This window comes from Gopherus flavomarginatus, chromosome 6 (assembly GCF_025201925.1).
Source record: "Gopherus flavomarginatus isolate rGopFla2 chromosome 6, rGopFla2.mat.asm, whole genome shotgun sequence".
Lineage (NCBI taxonomy): Eukaryota > Metazoa > Chordata > Testudines > Testudinidae > Gopherus > Gopherus flavomarginatus.
Window position 1 is genome coordinate 118,018,315 of NC_066622.1, and position 25,890 is coordinate 118,044,204.

Sequence of the window (25,890 nt, forward strand, 5' to 3'; positions counted from 1 at the left end):
TGGATGAATTTTATAAATTGTCAAAGTTGCCTTTATATTATGAAAAAACAAAAACATCAATAATATTCTATTGTACTTTTCCTAAACTGACCATCTATTATTGTGCTCAAATATAGTAGAAAAGTGTAAAAATCTATCATGCACAACAAAGAGATAAAAGAAAAGCAGTAATACCTATCATATCCTTTCTGAGAAGCAACCATCAGAGCAGTAAAGCCTAGTTTATCAGGAACATCCACCTTCACATGTCTTACGGGAGGAGAAAAGAAAATGTTACAAACTAGCGTATCTCAAATATTTTCAGAGACAACTATAAATCTTTCCACAACATATTTCTAAGGAGTGTCTTATAAATTCAAAGCATTGTGATCACCTATTAATTTTGCCCACAGTGTGAAAGTAAAAATCATTAATCATTTTATCAAAAATTCTGACTACTATTTTTGCTGACTTCTATTGTTACGGTTTGTTTTTTATTGTTTTTTCCATAGAAATTCATTGACAAATATTTTTCAAGTTTTCTTTTTCCAAGAAAAATAAGCTACTTAAAAAATTATAGCTGCCTAGATAAAATCATTATTTTTAGGGAAAAAAAATTTCACCATGTCAGAGTTGAGGTTTGAAATATAATGGAAGTCAAATAAATAAAATATTCTAATAAACATTTGAAAAAAATCAGGAAAATTGCACAAAGTTTCACAACAACCTTATTCTAACCCTGTTGACTTAACTAGGATACTAGTCTATTATACAAATGAAAGTAACTAGAAATTGCATGTTACTGATTGCAACTGAATGGGATGGTAACTTGCTGAGTGATTAAGATATACACTTTTACATAAATAACTCAATGAGTCTGTGTGCATCCCTAGGAATATGATATTCTATGACATTTGTGGTCAATTGTGACAAATAGACAAGAGAGATGTGCCTATGATATGGGGAAGATGGATCAGGTTGATACAATGGGGGAAGTAGAATGCATTCCTTTACTCACACTGGGCTTCTAAACATGGATGGTATCTCTGCACACGCAAAGAGCTGTGGAGCTAAATCCTGGAATGGGAGCCCATCACCAGGTCTTCATGAAGGATGCAGATAAGATGTACCTCAATCGGTGCAACACGTGAAGCCTTTCCCTTGCTTTGTCAGATATAGTAGGTTCAGGCCAACACATTCTGGCCTTATCTCTCGGTTTTCCCAAAAAAACTTGCTCCTGCTGATACATCCTATACTGTCTACCCTGCACACCTGCCACAAGTGGTACAGCACTTTAAACAGCTAATTACTAACACCACCTAAAACAAACCAAGTTTATCAGGCACTAAGTAGAAAGCTGGCACCTATGGTCTCAGCTATGCATGTGAGGAGTGCAGCCAGCAGAATGAGATGTGCTGGCTCCACCACATCTCACCTCAAGGGGCCATTCCCTACTTACCTGGTGAAAGCCACAATCCATCCACCATCTAGTATGGGGAGGAGGCGACAGTCTTAGTTCTAGATCAGAGGTGGGGAAACTACAGCCCGCGGTCCCCCTCATCGGGTCATGTAGCCATTTTTGTTGTCAGAAGGGGGTCATGTTGCAATGAAGTTTGAGAACCCCTGCTCTACCTTTCTGTTTCATCAGAAGTCCCCTTTTTCTTATGTTATGAGAAGGGGTGAATACAGGTTCCCATTTTCTTTATTTTGTACCCTTTTATGATATCCCCTCTGCCTTATTTGTCAACTCTGTAAAATAAACACTCCCAGTTTCTTCAATTGCATTTCACATGGAAGTGTTTCCATGCTTCTGATCATTCCCATTGCCTGTACACCTCTGACTCGATATAACACGGGTTCGCATATAGCCCGGTAACCCCGGGGCTCCGGTAGTGGGACTCGGGTAGCGCTTTAAAGGGCCCAGGGCTCCAGCTGCTGCGGGGAGCCCTGGGCCCTATAAAATCACTGCTGGAGCCCTGCTGCCGCTACCCCAGAGCTGCAGCAGCAGGGCTTGGCTGGCGATTTAACGGGCCCAGGCTCCCCGCAGCAGCCAGAGCCCGGAGCTCTTTAAATCACCATCAGAGCCCTTCAGCCATTACCCTGGGGCTCTAGCAGCAGGGCTCAGGTGGGTGATTTAAAGGGCCCAGGGCTCCCCGCGGCTGGGCTCTTTAAATCATCACTGGAGCCCTGCCGCCACTACTCCAATATAACAGGATTTCATCTATAACGTGGTAGGGATTTTTGGCTCCTGAGGACTCCTTTATATTGGAGTAGAGGTGTATTTGGATCCCATCTATTTCTTATATACACTTCTTAAGGAAGAATGATCAAAACCATATGGCATATTCCATTTGTAAAATGATATAACACAGAAAGCAAATTTGTAATTTGTCACTTTATCATAAAACGTGCAGTCTAATTTTTAGGACATGGGAAAACTAACTCATTGAAACAAAACACAACAGCATCATGCAGTTTACATAATTTCATGTCCACTGTAACACTTTATAGATATTTTATAATCTGAATATTTTCTCACCCTCCCTGAAGAATGTTAAGAACTGCCTCTACATCATTCATACTGACAGCTCGATGAAGTTGCTCTCCGCTCATCGGCTCTCCTGTAGAAAACAAAATAGGAAAATATTTGCAAAACAGTTGAGATTCATTCTAGTGGTGTTGCCAAGCATTGAAATGCTGCAAATAAATGATTAGCTTTCATATTTTTCAGTACCACTTTTGGATATTTTCTAGATTACTAAATTAAACAAAAGAATCTGTATCACTGTTACATAGCTGTTTTTATTTAAGAGGTGACTTGAAGTGTGGTAATACTCACTGGCATCATTCTCACAATGCTCATTACTAATCTTTGTCTTTTTTCATTACCATTTTTAAAAATCAATTATTTTAGTGGAAGACTAATCCCTTTATATACTTCTGTATTGGAGATGAACCTATATCTGCGAACTACCACGTTAGAGATTAAACTACTCTACTGCTCAGTCCACATAGTACAGTCCCTTGAATGCTGTGGTGATTAGGAGAGATCTGGCTTCAAGTTCTCTCTTAATTCTTTCTTGAAGAGCAAAACTGCTGTGTCCGACCATGACTCCCTCCTGTCTAGGGTTTGGACCATGATCAACCTACCTTTATTCACTAAGATATCTTCCTACAGCCCCTTTGTCAAAATAAAAATAAGAACCAAACACTGCCCAAAACTAGATTAATAGCGGTTCTAGATATCTTCTCTCATAACAAAATCCAGTTGTAAAATGGTATTTCCTAAACAAATCAAATGTATTGTTTCTCGTGCCCATAAGTGTGTCCAGTTTCAATGGGCCATCTCTAAAACACACTAGTTCCTGTGGTAACTGGTAAAGACCAGATTTCTAATCCATATGCCACACTTTTTGTGTTAGTCTAATGATGAACATGGGCATTAAAGAACCAAAAAAATAACAACCTTCTTTTGGAGGCAGAATGATCTCTTTCCTATTTACAGAGAACACAGCTGTAGTTGTAGTTGTTGCTACCTAACCAGGCCATATGAAAGAAAATGAGGAGAACACAGCAAATGGATTTGATTGCTCAGCCTCTAGGTCCAGCATAAAGTGTTGCATGTCTCTCCCATGAAAATTAACTAACCTTGGAAAAATAGTTACTCAGCTTTTTGTAACTATTGTTCTTCGAGCTGTGTTGTTCATGTCCATTCCAAGCAGGTGTGTGTGCACCGTGTGCATGCCAGCCAGAAGATTTTCCCTTAGCAGCATCTGTAGGGTCAGCCCTGGTGCCCCCAGGAGTGGTGCCTCCATGGCACCCTATATAGGGACCCACTGACCCTCCACCCCCTCAGTTCCTTCTTTCCGGCACTCCGACAGAGGGGCAGGAGGTGGGTATTGTAATGGATATGAACAACACAACAGTTACAAAAAGGTGAGTAACCATTTTTTCCTTCTTTGAGTGATTGTTCATGTGCATTCCAAGCAGGTGACTCACAAGCCTGAGTTTAGGTGGTGGGGTCAGAGTTCATTGCAGATTTGAGCACCGCCCTGCCAAAGGCTGCATCGTTTCTGGCCTGGTGCATCACGGTATAGTGCGACGTGGATGTGTGGATTGAGGACCATGTGGCAGCCCTGCATATCTCCTGCATCGGGACCTGAGCCAGGAATGCTGCGGACTGTGCCCTTGTGGAGTGGGCTGTGATTGGCGAGGCAGGCACCTTGGCCTGATTGTAGCATTCGCGGATGCAAGCCGTGATCCATGAGGAGATACGCTGTAAAGAGATGGGGAGCCCCTTCATCCTGTCGGCCACAGCTACAAAGAGTTGGGGTGATTTTCTGAACGGTTTAGTTCATTCAATATACAATGCCAGGGCCCTGCGAACGTCCAGGGAATGCAGCCTATGCTCTGCATTGGAGGAGTGTGGCTTAGGGTAGAACACCAGGAGAAAAATGTCCTGGCCCATGTGGAATTGGGAGAACACCTCAGGAAGAAACACAGAGTGTGGCCTGAGTTGGACTTTGTCTTTGTGGAAGACAGTGTATGGAGGCTCGGATATCAGCGCTGTGAGGTCTGATACCTTCCTGGCCGAGGTGATAGCCACGAGGAATACAACCTTACAGGAGAGATATAGCAACAGCACGTAGCCAGTGGCTCGAAGAGGGGCCCCATGAGGGCGGAGAGGACCAAATTAAGGTCCCAAATAGGGACTGGTTGTCGAGTATGCGGGAACAGCCTATTCAGGCCCTTGAGGAAGTGACAAACCAATGGGTTTGTGAAGACTGAACCATCGTCAGCTCCTGGGTGGAACATGGAGATGGCCACCAAAGAGAGGGAAAGTCCTCGCTGTCTCAACTGGAGTAGGTAATCAAGGATGAGAGGGATCAGGGCAAGCAATGGAGCCTGTCCCTGCTGTTCAGCCCAGATGGAAAAATGTTTCTACTTGGCCATGTATGTGGCCCTGATGGACAGTTTTCTACTACTGAGGAGGACTCGTCTGACCTGCTGTGAGCATTGCATTTTCACCGGGCTTAGCCATGGACCACCCAGGCTGTGAGGTGGAGCGACTCCAGTTTCAGGTGGTGGAGGTGGTCCCGATTCTGTGTGATCAGGTCCAAGAGCAGTGGCAACGTAAGGGGCGCCTGTATGGACATGTGCAGCAGCGATGTGTACCAAGCGCTATCAGTATGACGCGAGCATGATCCTTGCGTATCTTGAGGAGTACCCTGTTGACCATGGGGATTGGAAGGAAGGTGTAAAGCAGGCCACCTTCCCACAAGAGGAGGAAGGCATCCGTTAGAGACTCTGGACTGCACCCCATGAGGGAGCAGAACTGTCGACACTTCCTGTTGTCCCTCGAGGAAAACAGGTCTATCTGGGGATAATCCCAGAGACAGAAGATTGAGCGTGCCACGTCTCGGCAAAGGGACCACTCATGACCATGGAATGAGTGGCTGAGGGCATCCGCGAGGCTGTTCTGCACAGGTACATGAGGTAGGATGCTGTTAGGTGAATTGCGTTCTGTACGCAAAAGTCCCATAACGCGAGGGCTTCCCAGCACAGGGAGAGGAGCGTGCACCCGTTTGTTGATATAGAACATTGCGAAGGTATTGTCCATGAGGACTGCAACGCACCTGCCCACCAAGCGAGATTTGAAAGTAAGGCAGGCAAGGTGAACAGCCCGTAGCTCCATTACATTGATATGTAGGGAGAGGTCCTCTGGGGACCAAAGGCCTTGGGTCCTGAGATTCCCGAAATGCGCCCCCCACCCCAGATCCGATGCATCTGTCACCAAGGAAAGGGATAGGTGAGGGCTGGCAAAGGGTACTCCCGCACAGACCACCCACGGGTCGAGCCACCACTAAAGGGAATCCAGCACCGTTCAGGGAAGCATCACCACTGAGTCCAGCGCGTCCCTGCTTGGTCTGTACACAGTCGCTAACCAGGACTGAAGAGGGCATAGCCTGAGCCTGGTGTGACTCACCACGTAGGTGCACACAGCCATATGTCCCAGCAACTTGAGGCAGTTCCTCACTGTGGTGGTTGGGAAACGGCGGAGACCGAGGATGATGTCGGACATAGACCAAAACCTGGCCTCTGGTAGGTATACTCTGTCCTGCGTTGAGTCCAGAACTGCCCCTATGAACAATATCCGTTGGACAAGAGATAGGGTAGACTTGGCCTCGTTCAACAGGAGACCGCGCTCGAGGAAGGTCTGTCTGATAAAGACCACCTGAGCCTCCACTGTGCCTTCGAGCAGCCCCTGACGAGCCAATCGTCCAGGTAGGGAAACATCTGAATTCCATGCTTGTGCAGGAAAGCTGCTACAACTGTCATGCACTTTGTGAAGGCACTTGGGGCCGTTGACAGGGAGAAAGGCAGTACTGCGAACTGGAGATGGGTGTTGCCCACTACGAATCTGAGATAATGTCTGTGCTGAGGAATTATTACAATATGGAAGTATGTGTCCTTCAAGTCAAGGGCGGCGTACCAGCCTCTTGGATCCATGGAGGGGATGATGGAGGACAGGGAGACCATACAGAACTTGAGCTTCTTTACAAACTTGTTCAGACACTGAAAGTCTAGAATGGGTCTGAGGCCCCCTTTCACCTTCGGTATTAGGAAATACCAGGAGTAAAAACCCCTGCCCCTGAGTCCCTGAGGAACTTCCTCCACTGCCCCTACTATGATGAGGGACTGCACTTCCTGAATTAGAAGTTGCTTGTGAGAGGGGTCCCTGAAGAGAGAGAGGGAGGGGGCTGGTGGGGCGGGAGGGAGGAAAATTGGATAGAATATCCCTTCTCTACCGTGCAGAGCACTCAACTGTCCAATGTGATTCAGGACCAGGCCTGACAGAAAGGGGACAGACGTGACAAAAAGGTAGGGTTGGTAGGATCCAGAGTCCTGACTGGTAGGTTGTCCTCGACCGCACCATCAAATTTGGGGTCTAGGCCCCAACGGAGGCTGCGGTTGGTTGGACAACTGGCCGGAGGGCTGTTGTTGCCTCATTCTGCCGTTTCTGCTCTGCCTACATGAGGGCTCTGGGCAGTTCTGGGGTGGTACGGCTGCAGAGCCAGCTGCAACTTGAATTGCCTGCATTGGGTGGCTTGGGTGGGCAGGCCTAGTGAGCGTAAGGTAGCCCTTGAGTCTTTTAGGCTATGGAGCCTCTTGTCCGTCTTCTCAGAGAAGAGCATGGTGCCTCGAAGGGGAGGTCCTGGATGGTCTGTTGGACGTCATGTGGAAGGTCTGAGACCTGAAGCCAGGCTCCCCACCGCATGACCAGCCCGGTTGCCAGTGTGCAGGAGGCAGCATCCGTCGCATCCAGGGCCGCTTGGAGGGATGCCCAGGAAATTAGCTCCCCTCCTCTATCAGAGCGGAAAATTCTGTTCGCCATTCTTGGGGAGGGAGTTCAGCGAACCTGGACAAGGCTGAGCATATGTTATGGCCATACTGGCTCACTATAGCCTGTAGTTGCAGACCCCCCGTTGAGTACATCTTTCTACTAAAGAGGTCCAACTTCTTGGCCTCCTTGTTCTTCGGTGTAGACCCTTGGAATGTCTTACGCTCCCCCTTTGGTTGGCCGCATCCACAACCAGAAAGTCTGGGAGAGGGTGGGTATATAGGTGCTCATGGCCCTTGAAGGGTACAAAGTAGCACCTCTCTGTCTTTTTTGCCATAGGGGCCAGCAAAGCTGGCGTCTGCCACAAGGTGCGGGACGTATCAGCTATCGTTTTGATCAACAGTAGGGCGACCCTAGACGGGTCTGAGGGGAACAAGATGTCCACCACTGGATCTACAGCCATCTCGACCTCCTCCGCTTGGATCACCAGGCTCTGGGCAGCATGCTTAAGTAGCTGCTGAAGCACCCAGTTTTCCTCTAGGGCCGGTGCCGCTGAAGTTCCTGCAACCGCCTCATCTGGCGAGGAACAGGAGGAGATCACCTGCAATGGACCTTCCTCTGTACCCTCAGCCTCTGCAGGGTTCTGCGGCACACGGTACTCTGGTTGCGTGGCCGGTGCAGATGTAGGATGCGGCACCACGGCGGTACTGGGGTTGATGCTGAAAGACGAGGCATGTTGTGCAGTACCTGTGGCATCGGAAACATGGTCCCCGTTGGTGCCGGTGTCTGACTAGGCAGTGCTGGGTTCTGCTGTGGCACACTCTTGTCGGGACATTGGTGCCAGCAATGGAGACATCTGCGCCGGAGCAATCGATGTCGAGGAGACCGATGCAGACCTGGAGCGCGGGCTGTGCGCCTGTCCCAGGGACTGATGGTAGGCCCAGGGAGTCAAGAATGACCACTGGGAAGGTGGTTGCCACTGTTGCTGCCACTGTGCCGGGTAAGGTTGTTGGCTTGCCTGAGAAGCGGACCTCCTGCTCCTCGATCTACTGGAGCGGTAGGATTCCACCTCTGAGTTCGAAGTTTCCAAAACAGGAAGACCGAGGGGGAGCAGTACCCACTGTCGCTGGAGAGTGGTGCCGCGAGGCCAGGGAGCGCTCTGTCTGTGTTGGTGCTGCCGGAGTGGCACGGGGCGGGGACTGGGGCTACATCATGGCCGGCTTGCCCCTTGATTGGATCGGGGGTCAGGCCGTGTCTGGTGGCTCTTTCCACCAGCGCAGGGAGGCTGGTACCGGGAGGCTTAACAAGTCAGAGGCCGCCTCGAACGCCTCCAGCATCGATGGGAGACACACATCCTCGCTGAGGTCCTGGGGAGCTAGACCAGTCCGAACTCGACCCGCATCCCCACCGGGGCGGGAGTCAACGGGACATTGGGAGGATGTCATTGTGGCTCAGCTTGTCCTACGCACACGTGGATGCTGCCAGCCTTTTAAAGTCCTGGTGGGATGATCAGTCCATCACCAGCCTCTTCTTTTTCGCAGGCACCAGAGATGGTGATCTGTGCCACATGGAGGCCGATGTTCTATGTCCCGCTGCTCTCCGGTGCCGGGACTTAGAGGACTTAGACTGGGCCTCCTGTCTTGTTAGCGGTGCCAGAGCACTGCGCACCAAGGATGAGGTGCTGGGCACCGGATCAGCAGGCTCAGGGTCCGACTGTGGCCGGAAGGCCACCTCCATCAGGAGAACTCTGAGTCTCTGCTCTCTGTCCTTAAGAGTCCTGGGATGGAATCCCCTGCAGATACTGCACCGATCTCTTGGTGGCTCTCCCCGAGACACCTCAAGCAGGATGAGTGCGGGTCACTCTTCAGCATAAACTTCCGGCAGTTCATGCAGAGTTTAAACTCTAGCGACCCACGTATTCCCCAGCAGGGTGACGACTACGTTGGAGGGAAGCTCCCCAACAACTATTAACTAACACTAACTCTAAACTATGAGAGAGAAAACAATTATATACACTTAGACGAGACATTGCTAGGCTTGCTGCAAGAGCCAGCAAAGTTCCAGCTAGCCATCACAGGCGGTAAGAAGGAACTGAAGGGGTGGAGGGTTGGCAGGCCCCTATATAGGGCGCCATGGAGGCATCACTCCAGGGGGTGCCAGGGACAACCCTACAGACGCCGCTAAGGGAAAATCTTCTGGCTGGCATGCATGCAGTGCACACACATCTGCTTGGAATGCATGTGAACAATCACTCGAAGAAGCATGTCTGGTTGCACTCTGAAAAAGTAAGGGCAAGGATGAAAAAGGGCCTGGTAAACTTCAAAAAGTGGAATATTTTAATTTTATTGTTGGATAGGCACCTGATGACAGCATGCCAAGTGAGTCAAATCCTGTTGCAAAACAAGCAACTAGTGGTTAGCCACATTTCAGTTTAAAAAGCTTCAAACTGCATATTTTCTAGAACCTGTATGGCTTTGCATTTTAGAAAACTACATGTTAAAATGCAGTATTGACTCAAAGCAAGATTAAAATCATTCTGATTAGAGAGTGTGGAAGTATTTAAAGAAAGAAAATGTGGAGGGTTAGTGTGAAGATACTGCAGTTGTCATCTTTTGAGATTTTACAAGATAGCTACAGAGCTGATGAGTTAACTTGCTTGAACAAGACATTTGTTAACAGTTTTCAATTGCCAGAATATGCTTACAGGTCTGTCACATCTTACACTGGGGTTACGTTCCACAGTCAGAGCATAAAGCGAAAATTGTGTATAGTAAAAATGATCCTTGAAAATTCCTTAACTCACCCATAAAGTACAGTTTTGTGTATACAACCCTGTACATTACTATGTGTTGTATACAGCAATATGCAGTACAGTATATAATAAAGACTACATATGCAAAATATAATTTTACAGTATTTTTTATAACATAACAGAAAGATGGAAGAATGAAAGAATAAAAATGAAGACAGTACAGTAAACTTGAACAGTCACCAGTCATCCTGGATATTCTTGCTAGTCTTGTACTGTACACACTCCAATGATTAGTCTTCCCCTGATAACACTATCATTGAGTCACCAGGGCTTGATGTCGATCCAGGAGATGATGGGCCAGGCTTGAGTGATGGAGAGCGAGTCGTAGAGGAAGTGGATGGCTCTGGTTCAGCTCGAGAAGTTTTTTGTGTAGGCTCTGCTGCTGCTGGTTGTTTTTTCTTTAAATACATGATGATTGGCAACTGTCACTGTTGTCTCTTGAGCTCCTCAAACATTTCTTGTTACGGTCTCAAAATCATCCATAATACTACATGGGATTTTGAGACTTCGTTCCGTAGAAGGATCATATTAAAAAATTAAATCATTCAAGTGTTTCACTGCTTGGAACACTTCAGAAAATTTATGAAGATTCCAAGTTGCTGGCTCTTCCTGTTCATCATCATCTTCGTCTTCTGTAGATGATTTTATCAGTTCCTCTAACTCTTCGTTAGTCAATGTTTCTCTATGGCTCCCAATTAATTCCTCAATTTCTTCCTCGAGAATGTCGATGAAGCCATCACCACCCACTTGCCTGGCCACTTGAACAAGGAGTTTCACTTCTTTGTCAATGGTCAGGAAACCCTTAAAATCGTTCAGTCTTCCCATAGGTTTCGCCAACATGCATTGACTGTTTCAGGCTTGATTGCATCCACTGCCTTTTTAATATAAGTGATGCAATCTGCAATGTTGAAGGACTTCCAACACTCCATCACATTAACATTGGGATCAGCATCCATAGTGGTAAGGATCCATGAGAATGTAAGCCTTGTGCACGCGGCCTTGAAATAGCTAATGATGTCTTGGTTGAGAGCTTGGAGGATGGAGGTGGTACTGGAGGGGAGAAAGACGATTTCAACATTGTTATGCGCAAACTGGAGTGCCACAGGGTGGCCAGGAGCATTGTCTATGATCAAAAACACGTTCAAGTCAAGTCCTTTCTCTTCAAGGTACTGCTTGACCTCCAGAACGGAACACTTGTGGAACCAATCTAGAAATAATGCTGCTGTCACCCAAGCCTTTTTATTTGATTGCCAGAACACAGGCAGGAGATTTTTGTTCTTACCTTTTAGGGCACAGGGATTTTCAGCCCTGTAGAGCAAGCCCAGCTTTATTAAATGCCCAGCTGCATTGCCACAAAGCAACAGTCACACGGTCTTTAGGTGCTTTGAAGCCAGGGGCTTGTCTTTCTGATTTCGAAATGTAAGTGCAGGTGGGCATTTTTATCCCGAAGAGCCCAGCCTCATCAGCATTAAAAACTTGTTCTGGAAGACAGCCCCTTTCCTACATGATTTTCTTTAATTGTTCGGGGTAGGCTTTTGCTGCCTCCTCATTGGCAGATGCAACTTCACCAGTAGTCTCTGCACATTTTTGAGGTTGAAGTGGCTCCTAAAACTGTTAAGCCAACCTTGACTGACTTTGAATTCCTTCTTATCAGAAGGCTGTCCCTCTTCAGTGGGAGGTTTGAACAGTGCATAGATGCTAAGAGACTTTTCTCACAACATGTTGCCATTGATAGGCACAAGTTTACAGTTCATGTCTTCCAGACATAAGTTTAATGCCTTTTCAGTCTTCACTAAAGTCTTAATCACACACTTGGCTCGTCACCCTAGCAGTTACTGGTGCACTTGATTCCACAGCTTGACGAATTTCTCTCTTTCAAATCTTGATGGCACGACTGCTAAATTCGTTATGGCTGTATTTACGCGCCACACTGGCGAGGGACATACCATCTCTCAATAAGTCCAACACAGCCAGTTTTTCCTCCAGCGTTGGAGCAGATCGCTGTTTCTTTGGTTGAAGATGAAGTAAGTGACTTGCGTTTAGGGGCCATGTTATACGAAAAATACGTACTGTATCTTTAAACAGTACAGGTACAGTAGAATCTCACTCAGGGCGGCGAGATGTGCACAGTATGAGGCGCAGAGGGAGACTGAGTACTGTAGTTGGAACAGCAGATTCTCTTCTCCCATCTCACACTCACTCCGGGGCATACACACTATTTAAACTGATTTTTTGTTCTTTTTTGGCCAACCCTCCAGGGTTATTATAGGGGAGAACCTTATTACAGGCCTAAAGACATGCTGTTGCTGTCAAGTTCCCACAAAAAATGTATTTTAGTGGGAACAGTAGATTCACATCTCACGCTGGTGGAATTGCCCGCACTTTCTTTTTTTTTCCCTGACTGTGTAAAGCTGAAATCATGCATGTTAAATGCATCTTAGATGTGACAGACCTGTATTTTATTTGCCTGAGAACCGGCTTCAATAAAATTTATAGAATTTGGCATATTACTTTAAATCTTAATTCTGCAATGTTTATAGTGTTTTAAGTTCTTATTAGCTAGGTAGCCCAAGGGTGGTATTTTTTAGGGCAGTGCATCTATATTTGAAAAGTTCCACAAGTCATTCAACAAGACTCCAAAGTCAGCCATTGCATCAGGAACACTAAACAAAAGCAAAGAGAGTGGACACTACAAAAGGGAGTGATGCTGTTGTAGCTTCTAAAACAGTTTACCATGAAAGAAAAGAAGCCAAGGGAACAAGAGAGAATAAGAAAAAATTAGAAATAAAACAGATAAATTAAAAGAAGATAAAGATAAAGGAGAAAAGACATAACAGCATTTTGGTGAATCAGATTTAATTCACATATCTTACTTCCTACATTTCACTTTACTGCTTTAGAAAATGCTTCACAGTTCTATTAGGGATAGAGTGTGACATTTAGCCACAACCCTGCATTATGGGTAGTGAAGAGACATACCACTCCTGTAGAAGGGCCAGGGTGAATAAAAATCAATGATTTTTAAAAAATGGATTTTTTAAATTTAAAATCAGATTTTTTGACAAAATGCTTTTTGAGGAAAAAACCCTATGTAAAGCTAACGTATCTTAATTAAAGCTATAGCTCAAAGATATCATTATGGAATAGGTATTATAAATTCTAACTCTACAGTATGAGACAATATATTCATGTAATGTTTAAGAAAAGTTTGGTAAATGAGTTCATGGATTAGGGACCCAATCTTATGGAGTTCCAGAGGCTTTCGTATAGATTATTTAGGTTAATCTTTCTATCTACCCAATGGGACTCAGTGCTAAGTCTAGAAGATACCATCAGAGATGCTTAGTTTTGCAGTTCTCAAACTGTGGATTTGTGTCTCCAAACATAACATGCTCGTTAACAGCAAAAATGTTTTAAAATAAATAAATATAGAAAGGTAGGAAATATCAGACCTCAACTCTATTGTCCCTCTGGAAATTTTTGTACAGAGAGTCAATCCCTTACCTCTCTCTAACAGTGCAAAGTTTCAAAAAGTTCAATGAATAGAAGATTGTTGGGGGCGGAATAGATCTGGACAAGGACAAGAAGTCTGGAGATAAATGTGAGAGGAGAGGGACAGGCAGTAGAAACAAAAGTGAAACTGTTTGAGCAGCATATTCCAGAAGTCTTGAGGTCTTTCTGAGTGTAGCCTTCATTGATTTGAGATCTACCATACCATTCTCTCACTAGAAGGGAAAACCAATAATGGCAGCAGGTCATAAAAGAGACCCAGTTTGTGTCTCATCTATCTCTGAGTTGTGAAGAATATGTATTAAGGTTATAATAACCAAAAAGAATGCACTTTTATGTAGAAATCCATGATTAAATCGAGTCTTCCTGACTAGTGATTTAAATTGTGAGATCTGATTTAAATCAAATCGACCCTGAGAGGAGCATTGTGAGGAAGAAGTTTCCCTGGTATACTTCAGATTCCCTCTCTTGGGTTCTTGGTTGGCTGCCTGAATCTCCTGTTTCAGGTAGCTTCTTGAGAGGCCATACAAAGGTGCCTGAAATCAGCTCAGAGGCTCCGTGCTCTTCATTCATCTCTCCCTGCATACTGATTGAGCAGGTATTGAACTGCTGCTCACAAATAATGGCAGATTTGCAGTTGGTGGCCAGCAAAAGGAGCAGCAGGCTGCAACCCAGACCAGGGAGTTAAGAAGGAAACCTTAGCAGTCTGTCCCTTTCCAGCACATAACCAACCCCCACAGGGAAGAAAACAAATAGTTTCTTGGGACCCTCTAGCATTCAGGGGGAAAAGTACTTCAGCCAGGGGAGAGAGGGGCAAAAGGAGGGTTGGGGGGACAAGCATCCTCAAGAGAGAAAGGGGAAGCCTTAGAAAGGGAGAGATCCAGGAAAAGCCCAAGGGAGAAATCAAACAGAAGATGGATAGGAAACCTCAAGAAGACAGAGAAAGAGATGGAGGAACAGCTAACTCAAGGGAAAGAGGAAGGTAGGGGGAACCAGAAAAAAGAAGGGCTGGAGGAATACTTAGGGCAGGGTAGGGGATATGGAAGATAGATACAGAAGGAAAGACTGGGAAAAACCTCAGTGGAATTGATGAATTATTTGGAAGAGGAGAATTGATAAAAGCTGATGGCTTGGGAAAAAATGATGGGGTTGACAGTGAAGAGGAATATTATACAAATGAGATACTGCACCATCCTCAAATATGCCAATTTGGGCAAAATGTAATTTGCATAAAAGCCCCAGATTTCCACACCTTACAAGCCTTAAGAAAGGAAATGAAGGTTGTGATATTGCAGTCTATACGATTTTATAAAAAATATGCTAATAAGTGAATATAAAGCAACTGGAATATGCTTCATGCAAAAGGTCTCTTGTAAGGTATCATTACAAAACTTATAATCTACTGAGTGTGGTCATCCTATTTGTATCAATGTACCACTCTTGTATCTGAAACTAGAAATATGCAATATAACTCTGAGGGCCTACTGTAATTATGCAAAGTGTGGGTCATTAATGGTGGTTTGGAATCTTGATGACTCCCATTAACAGGACAATTGACTACAGATGGCTGTGTTTTACCTGTAAGTCTTCCTGTATACAAGTGTGCTGGCAAGTGGGCAATGAAGTCTTGCAGTGACATGTGATCATGTCACCTGAACTGGAATCTATCTTTAACCTAGTGTCTTTCCATTGAGAAGGAGGAGGTGGGAACCCAGAAAGGGACAAAGGATTCCCGCCTTATACAAAAGATATATAAAGGGGTGGAACAGAACAAAAGGAGTGGAGCCATCATGAAGAATCCCCTAGCTACCACCTGAGCTGGAACAAGAGCTGTACCAGGGGAAAGAATTGTGCCCAGGCCTGGAAGGTGTCCAGTCTGAGGAAAAACTTACTGAAGCATCTCTGAGGGTGAAATTATCTATATTCAGTTTGATTAGACATACATTTGCGCATTTTATTTCATTTTGCTTTGTGACTTACTTGGTTCTGTGTGTTACTACTTGGAACCACTTAAATCCTACTTTCTGAATTTAATAAAATCACTTTTTAATTATTAATTGACCCAGAGTATGTATTAATACCTGGGGGAGCAAACAGCCATGCATCAGTGTTATAGAGGGCGAACAATTTATGAGTTTAACCTGCATAAGCTTTATACAGAGTAAAACTGATCTATTTGGGTTTAGACCCCATTGGGAGTTGGGCATCTGAGTGTTAATGACAGGAACACATCTGTGAGCTGCTTTCAGGTAAACCTGCAGCTTTGGGGCAAATAATTCAGACCCTGGGTCTTTGTTGGAGCAGATGAGTGTGTCTGGCTCAGCAAGACAGGATGCTGTGGTCCCCAGCTGGCAGGGAAAGCAGGAGCAGAGGCAGTCTTGGCACATCGGGTGGCAGCTCCCAAGAAGGTTTCTCTGATCCAACCCATTGCAGGATACTGTTGATGGTGATTGATGAAACACAGAAATATCCCAAATACAAGACCCAGCAGTACATAAGAACAGCTGTACCGGGTCAGACCAAAAGGTCCATCTAGCCCAATATCCTGTCTACTGACAGTGGCCAATGCCAGGTGCCCCAGAGAGAGTGGACTTAACAGGCAATGATCAAGTGATCTCTTTCCTGCCGTTCATCATCTTCTGACAAACAGAGGCTAGGGACACCATTCCTTACCCATCCTGGCTTATAGCCATTAATGGACTTAACCACCATGAATGTATCAAGTTCTCTTTTAAACACTGTTATAGTCCTAGCCTTCACAACCTCCTCAGGTAAGGAGTTCCATAAGCTGACTGTGCGCTGCGTGAAGAAGAACTTCCTTGTATTTGTTTTAAACCTGCTGCCTATTAATTTCATTTGGTGACTCCTAGTTCTTGTATTATGGGAATAAGTAAATAACTTTTCCATGTTCACTTTCTCCACATCACTCATGATTTTATATACCTCTATCATATCCCTTATATACCCCTTAGTCTCCTCTCTTCCAAGCTGAAGAGTCCTAGCCTCTTTAATCTCTCCTCATATGGGACCCATTCCAAACCCCTAATCATTTTAGTTGCCCTTTTCTGAACCTTTTCTCGGGCCAGTAATTGGGGACTTTAACTACCCACACATGTGTTGGAAAAGTAACATGGCACAAACTGTCTAATAAGTTCTTGGAATGTATTGGGGACAACTTTTTGTTTTAGAAGGAAGTAACCAACAGAGCAACCATTCTAGACATGATTCTGACTAACAGGAAGAAATTGGTTGTGAATCTGAAAGTTGAAGGCAATTTGGGTGAAGGTAATCATGAAATGATGATTTCATGATTCTAAGGAAAGGAAAGAGTTAGAGCAGCAAAATAGGACAATGGACTTAAAAAAAGCAGAAAAAATAAACTCAGAGAATTAGTAGGGTAAGGTCCCACAGGAAGACAATCTAAGGGAACAAGGAGTTCAGGAGAGCTGGCAGTTTCTCAAAGAAACAATATAGGTGCGACAGTGAACAATCCCAATGCAAAGGAAAGACAGATACGGCTTATATAGTTGGGGATTGGTCCTGCTTTGAGCAGCGGGTTGGACTAGATGACCTTCTGAGGTCCCTTCCAACCCTGATATTCTATGATTCTATGCATCAGGAGATCATTAAAGACCTGAAAATCAAAAAGTGCAAACATGGGCAAATTGCTAAGGATGAATACAAAAGTATATCACAAACATGTAGTGACAAAATCAGAAAGGCTAAGGCATAAAATGAGTTATATCTAGCAAGGGACATAAAAGGCAATAAAAAGAGGTCCTATAAATACATTAGAAGAAAGAGAAAGATGAAAGAAAGTGTAGGTCCTCTGCTTGGCATGGAAGGAGTGTGAATAACGAATGACACCAATAAGACTGAGGCTTTTAAAAGGCTAATAGTAATCAGATACTTAGCACATATTAAGAATAAGGAGGAAGGAATGCAAGCCATAATAGGGAAAGAACCTCAGCCAGAGGTTATGGGTCTATTACAGGATTAGCTGGGTGAGGTTCTGTGGCCTGCGATGTGCAAGAGGACAGACTAAATGATCATGATGGTCCCTTCTGGCCTTAAAGTCAGTAAGCCTAAGAGACAGTTAGATACATTCATGTTGGCAGGGCCTGTTGAAATTCACCCTAATGTTCTTAAGGAATTAGCTGAAGTAATCTCAGAACGGTCAATGAGTATCTCTGAGAATTCATGAAAGAGAGATGAAGTCCCAGAGGACTGGAGAAGGGCAAACATAGTACTTCTCTTTAAAAAGGGCAACAAAAGTAGAATTATGGGGAATTATATACTAGTCAGCCTAACTTCAATATCTAGAAAAATACTGGAACAATCAGTTCGGACAAGCACCTATAGTAGGTTAATAAGTAATAGCCAATACGGAATTGTCAAGAATAAGTCATGCCAAACCAAACTAATTTTCTTCTTTGACATGGTAACTGCCCTAGGGAATGGTGGGGAAGCTGCAGACTTGATACACCTTGATTTTAGTAAGGCTTTTTACACAATTCCACATGACATTCGCATAAGCAAACTAGGGAAATGTGGTCTTGATGAAAGGGGGGTGCATACTTGGTTGAAAGACGATATCAAAGAGCAGGTATTAGTGGTTCACTGTCAAACTGGAGGGACGTATCTAAAGGGGTTCCACGGGTGTCTGTCCTGGGTTCAGTACCATCCATTACTTTCGTTAATGACTTGGAAAATAGAGTTGGAAGTACGCTTACAAAATCTGCAGATGACACTAAACTGAGAGGGATTGCTAATGCTTGGAGGACAGAATTCAAAATAACCTCAAAAAACTAGAGAACTGAAATAATCTAAATGAAATTCAATGAAAATAATGCAAAGTACTACAATTAGAAAGAAAAAAAATTAAATGCACAACTACAAAATGGGGAATAACTGACTAAGGACTGAAAAGGGTCCAGGGTTACAGTGGATCACAAATTGAATATGATTCAACGAAGTGATGTAGTTACAAAAAGGACTAACATCACCCTGGGGTGTATGGAAGAGTTTCATATATAAGATATGAGACAGATAACTGTCCTGTTGTAATCGGCACTGGGGAGGCCTCAGATGGAGGACAGTGTCCAGTTCTGGATGCCACACTTTATGGAAGATATGGACAAAATTGGAGAAAGTTCAGAGGACAACAACAAAAATAAAAAAAAATTATAAAACCTAACCTATGAGGAAAGATTAAAAAGAACTAGAATGTTTAGCCCTGAGAAAAGAAGATTGAGTAGGGAACTGATAATAGTCTTCAAATATGTTAAGGGCCATCAGAAGAGGACTGATCAATTGTTCTTGTCCAATGAAGGTAGAAGTAGTAGTAATCAGTTTAATCTGTAGCAAGAGAGATTTATGTTAAATATTAGAAAAAACTACCTAACTATACAGATAATTAAAGACTGAAATAGGGAAACCACAACCTCTCTAGGAAGTCTGTCACTGAAGGTTTTTAAGAACAGGCTAGACAAACACCTTTCAGGGATGATCTGGGTATACTTGTCCCTGCCTCAGCACAGTGGGGCTGGACTATACGACTTCTGAGTCCCTTCCAGACCTGCATTTCTATGACATTATAGTTAACCACAGAACAAAGATAAACGGTAAGGAATTTTTAAAATGGTATGCTTTAGTAGCAGGTAATTTCTCCTTGAATTTCAAGACCAAAGCACCAATTACCCATTAGTATGTACGCCAACAATACAATGAGAGTTATTTAATCTACAAACAACATATATCACAAACATTTTCAGGACACTCTATTTCAATTAAAAATAATATAAATTTCTAAATTGCATATTAAAAATGAAGTTTATTAATATATATATTATATTTGTATTTAATTTCAACCAGAAAATAATCAAAGAGTGGGAACATTCAAATATATTTTAATCCATGATTTGGAATGAGTGTATGCAGGGGTACAGAATTCTTATGCCCTTTTTCCATTTAGATATCCTGAAAAAATATGAAAGTTGTTAATTATGTATATTAATGTCTAATACAATAAAGATATAAATATAAATATAATTATTTACAGTCTTGCATAACTGGCATAAATGACTGGAGAATCAACTACCATTAATGTTGTCTACCTGGATACATCATTGCAAATTTCCTGTCCACACTACTGAAACATACATATTTTAAAATAATCTTCAAAACTCTAAATTCTTCCTTGGCATTGCCACTGCAAAACCTCCCTGTCAAGGTTACATATCCATATGGCAGGGCATCTAGTTCCCAAGGTAACCACAGTGTGAATCTGCAGGGCAATTTATTTGGAGAAGAATAGTTATCTGGTTGTGTAAGGGGCCAATGTAAGAGTCAGAGAAAATAAAAGTGAGATATATGAATTTTTTAATGTTGTTCCAAAATTTAATACAAATAATTTTAAAAATTAACATTTCATATGGTGAATTTAAGCATGCATGCCTCTGCTTTCATATGAGAGTTCTGTCCACTCACAATAAAACATAATAATTAGAAAAGCACAACAAATCTGCACAGGTGAAAGTCATACATTTCTCTTTTGAAATGAATCCTTCATGCATTATAAATGAGTCATTTGGTTACAGATGTGCAAGCAGTCATACTATAATGTGGTGATAACACCTTTATTTATGGAATTTAAGGTTCTATTGAAAGCAGTGAATAAATGATGAGCTCATTGGTGAAGACATTCACCAATTAACAAGCAGCAGCTGTTTGTCTCTCTTTTTTCAGGGCCCAATTGATTAAAATTGCATGCCTCATTTAAACAGTATTTTCTTATACTTTTCCTGGAGGAAAAAAAGGCAGAACACCCTTTTTTCAAGCAGAGTAGTTTCTTTTCTGATTTATTAAACCACTATCCAGCTGAATGCAAATTAGAAACCTAGAGTCATATTCTGTTTTCATGTGCATAATATAATGTGCACAGACTATTTTACAAATGAGTTAATGGAAAATATTTACATGCAACTGCAATATTTAAAAGAAAATAGCCTGTATGGCAAGTTATTCTGGTTTAAGCCATATTTGCTTCATTATTTAATATAATTGTTTATATTCATAGGAATATATTCATAGGAATTGCCATATCACAATGAAGAGTGAAGGTTCCAAAAGTGCAGTCATTGTGTCACATTTACCACAGAAATGCAAAATTAGGCAATGTTGGTTCATTGGCAGTGCCAGAGTACTGCAGTAAATTTACCACATGAAGATTACATGACTGTGACTGCTAAACAATGAGATGCGAGTGTATGATCAGTATATAAGTACCTACATGGGGAACAGAATGTTGATAGATGGCTCTTTAATCTAGCAGACAAACACACAGGCATAACAAGACCAATGGCAATCATGCAGGTTGCAGACAAAAGCCTGAAAACATGACTAAAATGTGACTTAAAAGACTATGAACCCAACATTTATTATTTTTAATGATTAAGCCAATTTCATGATTTTGGGGGCCTAACTCATGATTGTTGAACACTTGAGGTTGGTAATACTGCATCTCCCTTTGCTTTTCTATGTTCAAGAATCACATCTTGCAGTTGGTCTCTTCTGCTAAGCAGTAAATTATACCTCTTCAGCTTTAACTTTTAGAATGACAGCAGAAACACAATTTGTTCAGAGCACACAATACACAGATATGATTCCTGGACACACACAAAAATAAAGAAAACTAACATTCTCAAAAAAAAATTCTAAGTAAATTATATGAAATAGAATAGGCCAGAAAACATGAAAAATGTGTTATTAGGAATATTTTTATTCACAAGGGATATATATTCCACCACTTACAGCCCTGTCTCGGTCACTCAAATTCGGAAGATATCTTTCACTGATTAAAGTATTTCTGATTCTTTCCCTTGTGCTACTCCCCAGTGAGACAATCCAAACCACAGAGTCCCACTCTCTGTGGCACAGAGACATTCTCTAGCCTTTCTTGAAACCTGTGGCTGACAGACTCAGATATTTTTTCTGTTCTTCCTCTTTATGGGAAAGACCTTTATTTCAGTTTGAGAATAAGCCTAGTTTTGAATTCAAGTGAAGTGAGTAAAAAAAGAAACCACAGTAGCATTTGATGGAACTAGTAACACTCCTGGCCTATTTTCTACTCCAACACTTGGGGTCTGAGTAACATGAAGAGGAAATTGAAATAGCACACTATATTTTGAAAAATTAAACTACTATTTTAGAGAATACAGAACTAAACAGTTTGTAGGTGACTCAGAACTCATATAACTCTTAGAATAAGTAATAAACATATGCAATATATTTATGTTTCCAATATACATTTCAATGTTTGTGAATTCCGAACTACAGTCTTCAATTCAACAGCTATTTTATATCAGTTTTTAAAAAAATAGTAAGGAATTTTGTAATTTTTGTCACCTTATAATAAATTAAAGTCTGTACTTACTTGTAGTGGATACTGAGACAGCTGGACTATAAGAACACTCCCCTGTAGAACCAGTGACCTTTAGTCGAAATCTGTAGGTTGTTCTTGGCTGAAGACCTTCTATGACATGTTGTCTAGCATATCCCCTAAAAAATCTCTTATATAATAATTCATATAGTATTTTTCAAACATTTTGGCAAACAACATTTAAGCATAATGTCCTGATGCATAACTGCTCAAGCAAAAATGTACATACAATTTTAAACCACTGCTCCCACGCTGATCTATCTACAGGATCTAGACCTTACAGCTGTGTCTACATTGGGACAGGAAGAGAGCGAGCAAGTGGGGAAGCTGCCCCTCCCCCCCGGCAGGCAGGACCACCAGGAATGCAGAGGCTTTAGGGGCTGCAGGGCCCTGGGCTATGGGGGCCCCAGGCCTACAGCTCTAAAGCCCCTTTCAAAATGCGGCCCTGCAAGCATGGACTGGAGGACTCAGAAAGAGCAGGGCAGCCGCGCAGCCAGCAGCTGGAGAGAAGCGGTACTTTCCCCTTCAAAGCCGGCTGGAGAGAAGCTGCAGGCCAGGATCTCGTAGCTCCCTTAGCCCAGAACCTTGCAGCCCCTAAAGCCCCTGCGTTCCGGGTGGCCCTGCCTGCCGGGGGCAACTCCCAGAATCGCAGCTCCCAGACTCGCAACCATGGGGGCGGTGCCGCACTGCACCAAGCCACCTGCACACCCTCTGCACCAAACAGGAGCTACCCCAGGTAAGTGCTCTGCACCTCCTGCCTGCCCCAGCCCTGAGCTGTCTCCCGCACCCCACTCTGAGCGCCCTCCCATACCCTAACTCCCTCCCAGACTCCGTACTTCCAGCCCTGAGCCCCAGGAGGAGAATGGAGGAAAAAAATGAAAAACGAGGGATGAGGGGGAGGGGATAAGAGAGAATGCTCCCCCCATGGGGGGGGCAAAAATGAAGCTGAGCACAGGACCCCACTAACTCTAAATCCACCACTGGTGGGAGGGGGAGGAGCGGGGAAGCGTCGCATCTCCATTCCTCCCCCTCCCTCCCAGAAAGTCCTAAGTGCTGCCAAACAGTTGTTTGGCAGCAGGGAAGTGCTGAGAGGAGCAGGGATGCAGCGTGTTCCGGGGAGGAGGTGGACTGAGGGTGGGAAGAGGTAGGCCTGGGGTGGAGCGGGGACGAGAAGAGGCAGGCCTGGAGCAGTCCCCGGCAAAGTCAGCACCTGTTCTTCTGGGGGTGGGGGAGCTGCTGCTGTGCAAGGTGCTTCCTAGCATCCTTGCCTGCCTTATTGTCTGCAGTGGGCTGTGCCTGTGTGGGATAAGCCAGGGACACCTCCTCATCACAGTACAGTACAGTGCTGTAGAGTATATAACGCCTTTTCTCTGCCCCCAAAAAATTTCCTTGGAACCTAATCCCCTGCATTTACATTAAATCTTATGGGAAAATGGGTTTCATTTAACATCGTTTCACTTAAAGTTGCATTTTTCAGGAACATAACTACAACAGTAAGTGAAGAGTTACTGTACCTATATAACTATATCAATATAACTAGTAAAACTTTCCCATGTTGACAAAAGCCTAATTTATACACTCATTTAAGGTTAAGTGAGCATGTAAATTAGATATTTTCAAATGGAAACTGCCCCTTAGAAGCATAAACAGACATTTGCCTATACTAATCTGTGCATGCAATTGCTGCAACTATACCTGAAAATTAGGCACAGATTTGAGAGCATCTTTATAAACCAGGTGCTGAATATATTGTTTTGTTGTCATTTATGGGTTAAATACATTTTGCAGCAGGAATACCCCAATGGGGGAAAGAAGCAGGGGTCTAATAAGTTTATTTTACATAACAAATACAAAGTGAAAGGGTTAATTAATTATTTACAAGAATTCTATAGAGTTTGCCCTTTGACACCTATTGCATCCAAGATGCAAAATTTCTGCTTCTAAAAATGCTATATTTATCAGAATTTTTTTTCCAAAACCCAGCATCTTAAAAACATTTTAATTTTAAAATATATGAAATGTGAAAAACTGCTTTGGCAGAGCATAAAAGGTCAGTATTAATACAGTCTAATTCTGCCACCTAGTGACAAATCTTACACTGTAAGGTTTTCTAAATACTGGGAACCATATTATGCGTTACTGAAGAATCTAGAGTCAGTGCAGCATGCCATACAGTGCAATGCAAGAGGTGACTAGTCTTAAGAAGTTTGATCTCCTGAGGCTTTAGGGGAAGGCAGGTTGTACTGTGAAGAACAGCATACAACATCAATCCATGGACTGCTTTACAAACAAGCTGCTCATCTTACAGATTTTATGTTGGTGCCTGTTTATAATCAGACATGAGCAATAGGGAAGGGAAGGAGCAGATCCTACAGCCTCTGCCCTCTAACCCTAACATCCCTAAGCACTCTTAGCATCATCTTAGCTCCTTACTCCTATAGAGCCAAGTTCTGCACTTTGCTAACTAATCATTATTCAAGTTAGGCACAATGTGGAAGGGTAATAAAGGGACTCAGTGCTCATTTTGTGGGAGTAGGGAATAAAGCCACTTTGTGGGGGGGGGGGGGATGACTAGTGGCCCTCTCTCCCACATTTTGCCTATACAGACCATAACCCATGGAAAGAAAAAAGAGAGGTCATCCCTAATAATATTAAATATATTCTCATGGGAACTGGCCATCTTCTCCCAGATGATTGTACCACTTTGGACTGTCAGCCAGCAGGTTGCATGGTAGACAGTTTTCTTTTCAGCTATCTGTCAGCCAAGCAGAATCCACACCTCACACACACACACACAATGTGAAATTCTGGCCCCAGTGAAGCCAACGGGAGTTTTGCCATTGACTTCATGAGTGGCCAGAATTTCAACCATTGTCTCTCAACTTCACCTAACATACTGACAGCCATATATAGCAGTTAAGGGGACAATCACTAATTGTGACCAAGGGAAGTGAATGGAAATTAACAGCCATGTAGGTGTTACTCAGTTGCTTCAGGTATGCACCCCTCATGATCAAGCAAGGTGGAACAGAGTAACAACATACTCTTTTTTTTACAACAATTATAGGTAATACGTGGTACTACCTCAAAAATTGTGCTTCTATTAAGTAATTTATTTCAAAAGAAATCAGATTTTAAAAATTGAATGAAAAATGTAATAGTTTTCAGAACATAACAAAAACAACATTGCCATCATAATAAATATTTAGCATTTCTTCATCTCTTTTCATCTTCAAAATGCTTTGCAAGTCATAACTTAAGATAAAACTTCATTAATATTGCACCTACGTATAAATGGTACCATAGGTATGTAATTTGGGGTCCTCTTCTTCAATTGAAATCTTTAGCCATTGCTCTTGAGGTCCTTTTCTTTGTGCTGTATTTTCCAAATCCCAAGAGAGCTGAATGTTGTGGTGGGTCACCTCACCTACAACTGGAGGATGTGGTTTGGGGATAGTATGTTTTCCTAAAAAATATTTCAAAATATTATTTCTGTAACAAAGAATATAAAAAGATCTTCATATGTGCGAAACTGCATTTTAGGTGTTCATTGATTAGTTTTGTTATTCCTATTTTGATTAAGATCTTGCATTTTTCAAATATTTTTGACGTATATCAGATTTACCCAAGAGTACACACTCATGTATAGAGGAGAACACTCTTAAATTTTTTGCATTCCTTTATCTTGCAAGTAAGATCATATTTTAACTCACCACTTGACAAGGAAATAATACATAATTATTGTGCAAAGATGACTTAAAAAACATAATGCTGAGTTGGTGCAGTGGACATATATGTAGTTTGAAG

The 25,890-nt window shown here is 43.0% G+C and overlaps 1 protein-coding gene across 2 annotated transcripts in view; it reads right to left on the bottom strand.

Annotated features, from left to right (window-relative positions):
• Positions 1–25,890, bottom strand: part of FANK1 (fibronectin type III and ankyrin repeat domains 1) — a 71,054-nt gene that overhangs the window by 9,528 nt on the left and 35,636 nt on the right. For both annotated transcript variants that reach the window (XM_050959628.1, XM_050959627.1), the window contains exons 2-5: positions 25,372–25,549; positions 22,078–22,202; positions 2,519–2,600; positions 175–249 (exon numbers count right to left, since the gene is read on the bottom strand). In XM_050959628.1, coding sequence (XP_050815585.1) covers positions 175–249; positions 2,519–2,600; positions 22,078–22,202; positions 25,372–25,549 — 460 coding nt within the window. The remainder of the gene's footprint in view (positions 1–174; positions 250–2,518; positions 2,601–22,077; positions 22,203–25,371; positions 25,550–25,890) is intronic.